Genomic DNA, 12,447 nt, shown 5'->3' with positions numbered 1-12,447 from the left:
TACTATTAAAAGTTTGCAGAAATCACATTTCATAAGTAAAATTTTAATCCAAAATGTTCATATATCACTAATTAACTTGGTAGAATAGATATTAGAAATATGGATAATAACCAAACTTCTGGCTTATTAATAGTTCTTGTATTTTGTATATGCTTCCATCACTAGATAAAGACTCAGAAGTTAGGTACCATATAAAATTATGGTGAGACAAAGACATTCAGCATAAAATGTTGAACCTACCTAGGAATGAAGTCAGACTGGCTCGAGACATAGGCCAGTTCATATGTGTGTGAGTGGATGGCTCCCGCAAGAGCAATTAAATGCTTGCTTGAATTAAGGGACTTTACTGTAACAGAGGCTGCATCATGAGCAGATGGTGCTTCCAGAATAAAAGAGAATTGATTCAGCTCTGAATTCCAGCAGTAAAGAGCAGACACAGCTTGGCCAACAAGAAGTATGTGGACTAGAGGAAGGAAAGAAAAGGCAGCGAGAATGAAAAGTGAATGTCACCTCACCAGCTCCCCACAGCAAAACCCTCCCACCTCTCAAAGTTCCATTTTGATTGCTGCAGTAACTAAATATGATTCCATTTCTGAAATAACTAGATATAAATAATAATTTTTAAATACTGTGGAAGGTATAAGTCAGCCTGACAGTGTACCCACAATCCACTTAATAAAAAAAAAAAATCACTGGATGATAAAACCGAAATGAATTTTGAACTCTTTTGTATTCATCTTAATATTTATTTATTGGATAGCATGGTAGGATATTTTTAAAGTGAAAAAGACTCAATCCCACCACTAAATGTTTCATTTTTATATTTTCCTTTCCAGTCACCATTCATATGAATTCATAATCGACACAGTCTAAATACAAAAAATCTTAACTAAAAAGCTTAATGTTATATTTATAGTATACATTTTATACATATATATAGCTTTATATTTTGCTATACAGCATTCAGATTTATAATTTTAATATACAGATACTAATCTGCAGTTGATTTTTTAAATATATTTAATTATTCCCCTACATTGGATGTTTATTGTTGTATTCTATTTAACTTGTGAATATTAATTAGAGACAGCATTCATCATTTTATTTATTTCCACCTGATAAATTCTTAAAGGTGTCCAAAGGATATTAACAAATTTGTGATCTGCCAATGCTTTCTGAAATGTTAGTAGGAAAGCATGCTCTTAATAGTTCAAAGCAATGGCATGTATTTACATCTGCAGAAATTAGGAGGGGAAGGGGGCTTACTACTCTGTGTATACCATTAAGCAATCTTCAGACTTAAAACTGGGAAGAAAAGTAGGAAATCATGCAGAAATGTACAAATTCCAGTACTTGGAAAAACACACTGGAATCTGAAGATATCAAATAAGTTTTACTGGGCATTAAAATAACATGTAGAACCAGAAACCATGAGACTCTTCTAAAATTTTAGCCAATAGGTTGAAATGGAAAATCCCATATCCTTACTCTTAAATATCAAAAACTATTGATAATGTTTACTTATGGTAATTAATTTAAGTACTATTTCAGTTTAGTAAATATTACATAATAAAGATCAAAAAAGATTGTTATTAATAAACTTTCATTTTAAAACTGATCAAACATTTTCCACAAAGTTTTATAAAGTTATATACATTCAGTAAAGAGCAAATTCCTCAGACGAATCACATCTCTCAAGTTTAAGTGATGCTATAGTCTAACCAAAATCATAAACTAAAGTGTTCTGAACATCACTGATTATTTATCTTAACCCTTAGAGATATACCCTATTCAATTCCTCGCAATCTGATCAGAATGACAAGGCAGCAAATAGATAATCAGACATTCAGAGCAGGACCTGTAGGGGCTCAAATCTACATATATGTATGCAGAGAGTACTTTCTCAGAAAACAGACATTCATATTTGTTCAAGATAATATTAGACAGGGAATTTATAAGGGGGGGAAAAAAACTCCCTAAATCTCTATCTACTCTGGGGAACAGGATTTTTAACTAGTACTGATTACAGAATTCTCTTCCATACAGCAAAACTATTTAAAAAGAAAAGAAAAGAAAAGAAAAAATATCCCAAAGGAAGGAAACTGGATAATATTATTTAAAAAGTAAGTGTAGACAAAGAAAAGTTCCATGACTAAATGAAAAAGCAAGCATTCCTAACATTTAGAGATCTGGGAATATAAAAGGAACCAGTAAGAGACAGAGCAGCCAGAGAGGGCTGCATGAGAAGCAGTGTCCTCAGGAGAGTGCTGAGCTCCAGAGCATTGAGATGAAGGGAAGATTCTGACAAACGTCTGAGATACAATACACAGGGCATTACGGAAGGGGAGTTGGGGGAGGTGTGAGTTGAGCATCTGGTCTGGCAGTTAGGGCTCATATGGTCTACAGCATGCATAGACCACATGGGGAAGACAGTCTCTTTATCCCCAGGGGGCCTGGTCTTCTTAGGATGATCAAACAGGGATGAAGAGAGTGATGAATTAATACAAATAATCTCCAAAGGCCATGATTTCCAGAGGTAATCGTTTTGATGAAACTGAGAGTGCTCAGGGACTAGGGAGGGAGGGGTGAATTTTTCCAGCAGCATACAGAGCTTTGAGGATTAAATGAGATAAAGTAAAGGACTAGAATAGGACCTTGGACATAATAAACATTCAGCATGTGTTAGCTATAGATTTCCATTTTTCCTGACTCCTTTATCATATATTCTCTTTAAAAAGTAGAATTCAGCAGAACTTGGTTCAAGGCCCCCTTCTCTCATACATACTACACAGTCTCTTTCTAGACAATTTCACCTGTCTGTAGTAAAATGACCCTCTGTACGTATAAAATGTGTAGCTGTGGTCTAGGCTTCTCTTCTAAGCTCCAACCAGTAACACTTATTGGTATCTAAATATCAAGACTCAAAGGCATTTCAAATTATCCCAACAAAACTCATTATCTCTGCTCCCAAAAGCCTGGTTTCCTCCCCGTGATCACCATAATAGTTAAGGGACTACCACTCATCCATTAGTTGCAGAAATTAGGGCTTATCCTTGATATTCACTCTTACCTACCCCCATACGCAATCTATCATCAACTCCCAGGATTTTACCTGAGAGACAGCTTCTGAATTAATCTACTTCTCTGATTTTGCACCTGTATCACCTACCACTTTCCAAGCTCCAGCATTCAAGATCTTCAGTCTGAATTGTGCTAAGAGCCTCCAGCTTGTCTACAGACATTTTCTCTTACCAGCCTCTAAGCTTTTCTCCTATTGGCAGTCAACATTCCATTCTTTCTTTTTTCTTTGCGGTACACGGGCCTCTCACTGTTGTGGCCTCTCCCTTTGCAGAGCACAGGCTCCGGACGCGCAGGCTCAGCGGCCACGGCTCACAGGCCCAGCCGCTCCATGGCATGTGGGATCTTCCCGGACTGGGGCATGAACCCATGTCCCCTGCATTGGCAGGCAGACTCTCAACCACTGTGCCACCAGGGAAGCCCTACAATCCATTTTTAAAACACACACACACACACACACACACACACACACACACACATAAACACTCACTCACTCTCACACACAATATCTGTCTCTGTGTCTGTCTCCCTCTCTCTTTCTCTCTCTGAACCCTTCTTTCTATCTTCCATCTCCTCATTATGTTCTCATAAAAGGCACCCTAATACTTACAGGATAAAGACAATAGCCCTTTAAGTCCCTATCTGGCCTATCTGATTACATCTTCAGTTATACCCTGGACCACTCTCCCCTCACTGCCACACTGGCCTCTTCCTGGTCCTTTGCCACACTCTGACCTCTTTACCCCTGCTGCTCCTTTTGCCTAGAGGCTGCCTCATGCTCAAGTCTTTGCCTCATTAACTCCTACTCATCCTATAGTCCACAATTAAATGTTTCTTCCTTAAGAAAGCTTTCTGGGCATCCCTCAGACCAGGTCATTCATCTCCCCTCCATTTCGTGTTATGCAAGTACTTTATTCTTTCATAGCGGTTATCTGTTTGTACCTAAAAACTTACTTGTGTGATTATATATAATGGCCTTCTTCCCTATTAGATGTTGGACTTCTTCAGGGCAAGGGCTATACCTGATTTTCCTTACCCTTTTTTCCTTGGGGTCTACCACTGTGCTGGGCACATAACTGGCACTAAGAAATATCTATTAAATAATGAAGGAGAAAAGGGAGAAGGGGAAGGTAGGTTTATATGTCTTTGCAGTCTCTGTCATATTCATTCTTCCTCTGCCATTTAAAGAATTCAGTCACTACCCAATAATCTCTGTCAAGCCATTAACCAGAATAAATATGTAAGCCTCACAGTCATGGCTCTAATCTAATACATTTAATAAAATATTTGACACATTCAAAATAAGAAAGTCCTTGAATATTATTTAATGCATAATTTCAGCTTTCAGGACATCTATAATAAGCCATTCTAAATAATTACCTATAATCTTTTCATATTTCTACATCCTCAAGTCACAGAAACAAAAGAAATAAAGGGAACAAGCCTCTGGCAGAATTTTTCACAAATTCTTTTAGAAAGAGTGCCTATTCTATTTTTTTAAGCCTTTAAAGAGAATTCTATAACTTCAATTAATGGCCCATTCAGGCAGCACTCTTCATCCTTAAAAACATTCATTAAGCAACTATTTTGAATCATAATAAGTGACTCAAGTAGATGTAGTTAGTCCACTTGAAAACTTGAGGTATAAGGAAAGCAAAAATGATAAAGGCACAAAATTAAAGGACAAGTAAACAAAAGCTAAACAAATACATGATGAAGGATACATAATTTATTCAGTAAATCAATGGTTGAGTGAATGATAAGAAAGTCACAGAGTTGGAAATCACAGGGTAACATCACAGGTTTATATGGCCTGTCAGAGGCTGACAATGTAAAGGGAAGTTAGTTAAGAAGAGGATGAGCAGAGCAGAGCAGAGACAGACGCAGGACTGTCAGCAGAGTAAACCTGGGGTGGAGGCTGGAAAATGATGTAAGAGTCCAGAGCGAGGGGAGCACGTGGCATGAACATCTGGGAGGACGCAGGGCTAAGGAGGGGGGAGTAGGACACATGGAAGCAAAGTACAATGAGATAAACAATCTACCATGAAAAATGAGGTAAATAATCTCTGAGTCCTGATCAGCAGTTGAGATGACTGAAGGTGACAGTGCCTAAAGTATGTAACACCTGATAGAGAAAGCAGCAGTGCGGCACCTAAGAGAAAAACCCAAGAATAGATTCCTGTATTTGTGCGAAATCCTCTACTCTTCTCAACATCATTTCCTCTGTAGATTTTTAACTTTTGTGAATTGAACTACCCCCATGCATCAACATGTCCTCTTACTAATGTCCTCCTGATTTTAGTCCCTCACCTCTAACCACACAAAAAGCCTTCTCCACTACTCTTGCCCGGACAGCTGCAAACTGCACCCAGCATGTTCTACACACTGAAGCTAGGTGGAGTTGAAAAACACGCCTTGGATCATCACCTGCCTTTGAAATGCCTTCAAGGATTTCTCTACCTCAGTAATGCTCAGAGTGAGTTCAAGGACCTTTAAGAGTCCTTGAGACCCTCCAAGAGGTTCTGTGAGGTCAAAACTGTTTCCCTAATAATACTAAGATGCGGTTTGTCTACTTCACTCTCATTCTCTCATGAGTGCACAGTGGGATCTTCCAGAGGCCAGATGACTGCTATTATTGAAAAAGGCTGAAAAAGGTGCAAACATGAGAATCGAACTATTAAACCAGACATTAAAGAGATCTGCAAAAACAAAAAAGCAATGAAAACCCTACTTACAAAAGGTTTTGTTTTTAAAATTAAAACGTATGGGGGCTTCCCTGGTGGCGCAGAGGTTAAGAATCTGCCTGCCAATGCAGGGAACACGGGGTTGAGCCCTGGTCCGGGAAGATCCCACATGCCGCGGAGCCACTGAGCCCGTGCACCACAACTACCAAGCCTGCGCTCTAGAGCCCACGAGCCACAACTACTGAAGCCCACATGCCTAGAACCCGTGCCCCACAACAAGAGAAGCCACCGCAATGAGAAGCCTGCACATCGCAACGAAGAGTAGCCCCCACTCGCCGCAACTAGAGAAAGCCCGGGCACAGCAACAAAGACCCAATGCAACTAAAAATAAATAAATAAAAAATTTTTTTAAAAATGCCCTTACCTATTCCTGAGGCTGGTGTGAAGAAGTGGATCTTATTAACAGTAGCAAAATCCAGGGATTGAAAATATCTGAAAGAAGATTGTCCTCCCTCCCAGATGAAAATTTCAATTGAATTCTGATCTCCTACAATAACAGAATAAAAGGCAAATCTGAAGGCAAAAGTTACAGAAAAAAATGACAAAATTACACAATAAAACTATAATAAAAATATTAAACTTTATTAAAGAAACAAATTTAGGACATTTCTCAGAATTCATTCAATTAAACAAAAATACAATTTAGTAGGAAACACTTTACAAGTCTTCTTGCATTTACCACATGAAGTATATATTGATACATGGTTTAACCATTAATCATGATCTGATATCAAAAAAATAGTAACAAATGTTTTATTTTTCAGGAATGTTGACATTTTACCTATGAAAGTCCTACTAAGCAGAGAAAAGCATATTTGTATTCAGAGAACATTTTTAAATGGTCTTATTGAATGTTGCTTGGCACTATTTATTACCACTGCAGATTATCCATGGCATCCCAAGTATAGCCATATAAAAAGTTACCTGTTTGTACCTTGGGCGTAAAATCTTCATAATTCTTTCTACTTTACCCACCCATCCCCAATTTTATTTTAATATCTTTAAAGTAGTGGTTTAGAACACCCACAGGTTATGGACACAACACTTAAAATGTTTTTCTTTTTTCCCAAAATCCATCTGTTAGCTGACAATCAATACTTAGATCCATCAAGAAACATACTATGGATTAGCTAAAAAATTATTACAAGAGCATTTTCATATGAACATAAAATGAATGGAAGATAATTTCGATAACAACTATGTATGCATTGCAAACACTAAATCGTCTTACCTGGAAAAACAGTTTTGGCAAAAATTAAGTAAATATCATCACCTGAAGTCAAGGCTTCAACTTGTGTTGTTCCACTGATGGGAACTTCTTGAAAGTTAATAAACTCATTTCCAGACCACCTGAGTAAAAGGGAGTTTGACCTGGCATTAGCCTGGGAAATGGCTAAGAACATAGCACCTCCTCTGGTGAATGAGGCCATGCTCAGCACACCTCGGACACGGAGTGTCTGATGCAACACAAAGCTTCCTCCGTTCCATCTGAAGACCTGCAGGGAATGATCAGACACAAAACACTCATGACTAGGAATTCAGCACTTGTGAGAATTTAGCCAATATCACGTTTACTCTCCTAGACCCCTTAACTTAGTTAGGAAGATACTTTCATAAATGAGAAAATATCAAAACTGATCCTCTCTCATTGCTCTCTCCCTCTTTTTATCTGTGTGTGTATGTGTGTGTGCCTGAGGACACACACAGAGAACGAAAGAGAAGTTATTTGAAAATAAATCAATTTCAAATATACATCTGGGCAGGGGTGGGTGACAGCAAGAGAAGGGGAAGCCAAAAATAGGAGAAAATTTATTTAAATATGAAAAATTCAGAGTGAGATAAGAAACTTTCTAAAGCTGTATTATCATTACCCACTGCTCAAGCAATAGAATATAAAGAAAAACACCTAAACTTTTTAGTCCTGAAGGTGGCACTGCATACAAGGTTTCAGGTGAGTGTTCATGTATTTTAAACTGAAAGAAAACCCTGAATCTACCTGATTTCTTATGCCATCCAGTCAATTTCACAAAGAATTATATTTATTCAGTAAAAACTGGGAATCTTATATAAGCCAAGCATTATGCAAGAAGTAAGGGACAGAATCACTTCTTCCTTTATGGATCTTATTAACTACTATGGAAAGGCAAACAATAAATACATCAATCATTAAATAAATGTATGACTACTAAACTGAGACAAGTACTCAACAATTAGGAAGGTATGATAGAGAATTATGAATGTCCTAGGAAATAAAATTAGAAAGAGTGACATGACAAAGTTTCTAATGCAGAAGAAGTTTGTCATAACCTGAATGAAGACCGGTGCAGCTAGAATGCAGTTGACAGCACTGGGGGAATGAAGATACTACTGGAGAGGTACCTTTTGTTAAGGTGCCCATATAATTTAACACAGGGATGCTTTAGAGAGTGAAAGAGACAGTCTTAATCATTGTAGGACAACAGGCACAACCCAGCAGGGTGGTGGGCAAATAAGGACATATGGTTATCCTATTTACAGTCCATATTAAATAATTTAGAAGTTATTCCAAACATAATTGGAAATCATTGAATAATTTCAAAATGAGGAGCAACATGAATTAATATTTTTAAAAGACTACTCCAGCTACTTGAAACATGGATCTGAGGAGATCAGAGAATTTTGGAGACCAGCTAGGAGACTATTCTACTAGCACGGTGAGAAGTGATGGGGACCTAGATTAGGGAAGAAGAAGCAGAGATGGAAAGAAACATCTGTACTCAAAATAGTATCAGGAGATATAATCAAAAACACTTAATAATAAATTAGATGGGAATGAATAATCAGCAGAAATCAAGAAAGATATGGACTTCCCTGGTGGCACAGTGGTTAAGAATCCTCCTGCCAATACAGGGGACATGGGTTCGATCCCTAGTCCGGGAAGATCCCACATGCCGTGGAGCAACTAAGCCCGTGCACCACAACTACTGAGCCTGTGCCCTAGAGCCCGCGAGCCACAACTACTGAGTGCACGTGCTGCAACTACTGAAGCCTGCACGCCATAGCCTGTGCTCCACAACAAGAGAAGCCACTGCAATGAGAAGCCCGTGCACCACAACAAAGAGTAGCCCTGGTTCACCTCAACTAGAGAAAGCCCGCGCGCAGCAACAAAGACCCAACGCAGCCAAGCATAAATAAATAAATATTTTTTTAAAAAGATACAACCCAGCACTCTATCTCAAGCAACTGCATTTATGAGGTTACTATTTCCCGAGATGAAAGCAAACACCTGAAACGAGTTTCATAGAGAAAATCTACAGTTTAATTTGAGATATGTTAAATCTTAGATACCTAGAACATATTTATGTGTACATGCCAACAGGTAGTTAGACACAAAATCTAGAGTACACAGGAAAGGCTACTGATAAATTTGGAAGACACCCTATAGTTGATATTTAAAGCCATAGGACTGATAAAAGTACTCAGAGTGAGTGAAGAGAAAGAAAAAAGAAATGTGAACCAAAACTGAACCTGAAAAACTTCAAGATATCTAAGTTCAGAAAAGGGAGAAGTGGCATTGGAGACTGAGAAGGAGACACAGAAAGAAAGAATGAAAATCTGTGTGGTAGTTCAAAAATCAAGAGAAGAGATGGTTTAAATTTGAGGATGAGGTGACTGTCAAGTGCAGATGGGAAGCAATGCAAAATAATGACAGAAAAAAATACCCACTGTATTTGCAACCCAGCTGTCACTGGTGACCATGAAGAAGTTTGCAAAGCAAGTAGAAAATTCTTTCAAGGTATCAATATAGAGGAGATAAAAGAAATGAAGCAGGAAGAAAAGGGAGATAAGATCAGAAGAGAAATCACTTTTTAAGCTTGGAAATCCTGCATTTATGCTGACTGTAATAATCCTACAGAGAGAGAGAGATGCTAGTTACGGTGGCACTAGAGGGAATAACTGACCCTTATGAAGGCAAGAGGGGAGCCTATGTTAGGTGCCTGTCTTATATAGAAGAAACACTTCTGCCATTGTAACAGGAGGCAGGAATAAGACTGGTTTTCAAGACAGTTTCTGAATTTGGTGTTGGGAAGATGAGTAATCTTTCTGGTAGCTTTCATTTCAACAAAGTCATGAGCTGAAAGTGAAGAGATGAGAAGCAGGTATGGGAATCTGAGGAGTGACAAAAATTATCAAATAAATATTATTAAGACACTGTGATATAGTTTACTAGAGAAATACGGGATTTCTGGAGTAACTGTGTGTCTATCTGGCAATGTTAATCATGAATTTTTAGTGATACCATCTATCCAGTTGTGTGATTTTTCTCCATGTTTTCCAATGCAATTAAAATCTAATTAAATGTTCATGCTTATTATTATACTTGCTCTGGTTCTTGAAGACAATATAATATTCAAAACTCTATCATTTAAAAATTAACTATGACTAATCAATATCTATATTCTTTTTACTACGTTACCATAATCAAATTATGGTTTTCTTTTATACTAAACCTACAGACTACATCTTTGATGTGTTTCAATTATGGCATTAAAAAAATTCATTTTAAAAGAATCAAACCTGAGTTAATTCAGAATCATCACTTTGACTTGCAACAATTACATAATCTTGACTGTCTGAAGTAAAATATCTTACTTGAGAACTTCCTGAAATAGTGATTGTTTGTACCTGCAAGGAAGACAGAACAGTGAGAATAAAAAATTTAAAGGAAAATTTAACTAAGAAAAGCTCTGAATTACAGTTAATAGTCTGAGTAAATATTTGAAGTTCAAAACTTGAAAAATCATTCTGATCCCCAGGTATGCATATCCAGATGTCATTTCAAGAGAGACCAAAATATCCCTGGATTAAGACGCCTTGCTAAAATGTGTATCAATTTGCCAAAAACCCCTTATCACATTAACATAGAACATACACTATCTTCTATTTAGCTCAATCTCAAGAATCTGATTTTTCTTTTAAATAAAGCAATCTACAAAAAAAAGTGAAGTGTTTTTTTTACCAGGAATAATTTGAATCCAGATGTGAATGTATACACACTGTTAACAGAAGGCTTTTCTTCATTTCTTTCTTCATGAGTAATCACAAAGTAGGGGGAAAGACCCATATTAAAGGCCTCACAAGTTTTAGGATTTTCTATATGTAAATCCTAGGAAACAAGGAATAACAGTAATTCACGGGGCATCCAAAATCTATATGTACATTATAGTTTGTGTACCATAAAATAAGTGATGTTTACCTCAAGTGGAACAAAAATCCCTTGCCATCGGTAAACAGTAGAAGACAATTTTCTTAACATTATACCATATACTGAATCTTCCAAAGTAAAGAAACACCAGCCAGAAGCCGATGCATCCAAAAAACTTTGAAATATAGAAAACTTAACATCCATTCCCCCTGAAAAACATAAATCGTGATTTGCTTCTGTAAAATCCTCTCCAAACTTTATTCTGTTTATTGTTTAAATAGTGAAACTAGTGAGTTTGTTACTAGAAGTGAAAATGCTTCCATGGTAAGTGTATGTGTACGAGAAAGACAGAGAAGAGACAAACTAGAGAACTTCAAAATAGATAGTAACTAAAAATATCAATACCCAAAGACAAGAAAAATTGTTAACACTGTGCTCTAAACCCACAAAGACTTTTTTCCAGGGTATATTTATAAATAAATACTGAACTTATACTTTAAAAGGAAATACGTTCAGTATGATTTTTATCAGCTTTCATAAAGATGATGAAAATATAACAGAGAAATTTAGAAATAATAAACACCTTTTATGGAAACCTGCAAATGGTAAGTTTTTAAAACTTACACTATTAATTTGAAACTACTCCCATCCAATGATTTCTAACTTTACATGTTGTATATTTTAAGAATGCCAAAGCAGATTCACCTACTGCAAGTAGCTATCAAGTTTTATCAGCCTGCTATAACAGGTACATGTCCTAAAATTCTGTGCTACAACTAAACAAAGACAGAAACAAAAAATTCCTGCCTAATGAAGAATACCTTTAAAACACCTTGTGTGTTCTATTATCATGACAGTTTCCCATAGAAAGTTAGTTCTTTTTAAACTTTAGTTAATGGTGTGAACATGATGCACCAAGAACAAATGTCAAAGTTGAAACCTAGGCTCCTTGTAAATTATTGATCATTTTTAGATTACCAGTTGATGAAGTCATAATGTCAGTGCCTTTTATGTACTATCCATTGGTGATATCCTGTCCTAGAAATCCAATATTTTAGATTCCTGCTTTGCCACCTCTTAAAGGCACACTACAGCTTTTGCATTAAGAGTCTCAATGTTTTGCACTGAAGTGGACCACATGGTCAAATCCTCCCCTACCGTAATTCCGGAAGATGGTGAATGAAGAATAAACAATGCCTGCTGACATTTAAGAACCTCCAACACATACTCCCACAAGCACTTCCACAAAACACATGCAGAACCCAAAATCTAATGAGATAACTCTGAATTAGAAACCATAATCTTTCTTTTTTGGATCCCATCTCTTCCTGGCTTCCAGGCCATTGTCTCACTATTAATTATCACTTCTCTTCTAAATATTCAGTCCTTCTCTACTTACCAGGCCTTTTCCATCAGCATTTACACATGCTTAGGTCTCTT

The 12,447-nt window shown here is 37.0% G+C and overlaps 1 protein-coding gene across 1 annotated transcript in view; it reads right to left on the bottom strand.

The window, feature by feature from the left end:
* Window positions 1–12,447, bottom strand: part of ADGRV1 (adhesion G protein-coupled receptor V1) — a 542,990-nt gene that overhangs the window by 392,557 nt on the left and 137,986 nt on the right. Inside the window, exons 46-51 of the mRNA XM_065873671.1 lie at window positions 11,059–11,216; window positions 10,822–10,968; window positions 10,380–10,487; window positions 7,054–7,318; window positions 6,187–6,309; window positions 241–463 (exon numbers count right to left, since the gene is read on the bottom strand). Coding sequence (XP_065729743.1) covers window positions 241–463; window positions 6,187–6,309; window positions 7,054–7,318; window positions 10,380–10,487; window positions 10,822–10,968; window positions 11,059–11,216 — 1,024 coding nt within the window. The remainder of the gene's footprint in view (window positions 1–240; window positions 464–6,186; window positions 6,310–7,053; window positions 7,319–10,379; window positions 10,488–10,821; window positions 10,969–11,058; window positions 11,217–12,447) is intronic.

Source organism: Phocoena phocoena, chromosome 3, assembly GCF_963924675.1.
Source record: "Phocoena phocoena chromosome 3, mPhoPho1.1, whole genome shotgun sequence".
Classification (NCBI taxonomy): domain Eukaryota; kingdom Metazoa; phylum Chordata; class Mammalia; order Artiodactyla; family Phocoenidae; genus Phocoena; species Phocoena phocoena.
This window is presented reverse-complemented; position numbering and strand designations above follow the sequence as displayed.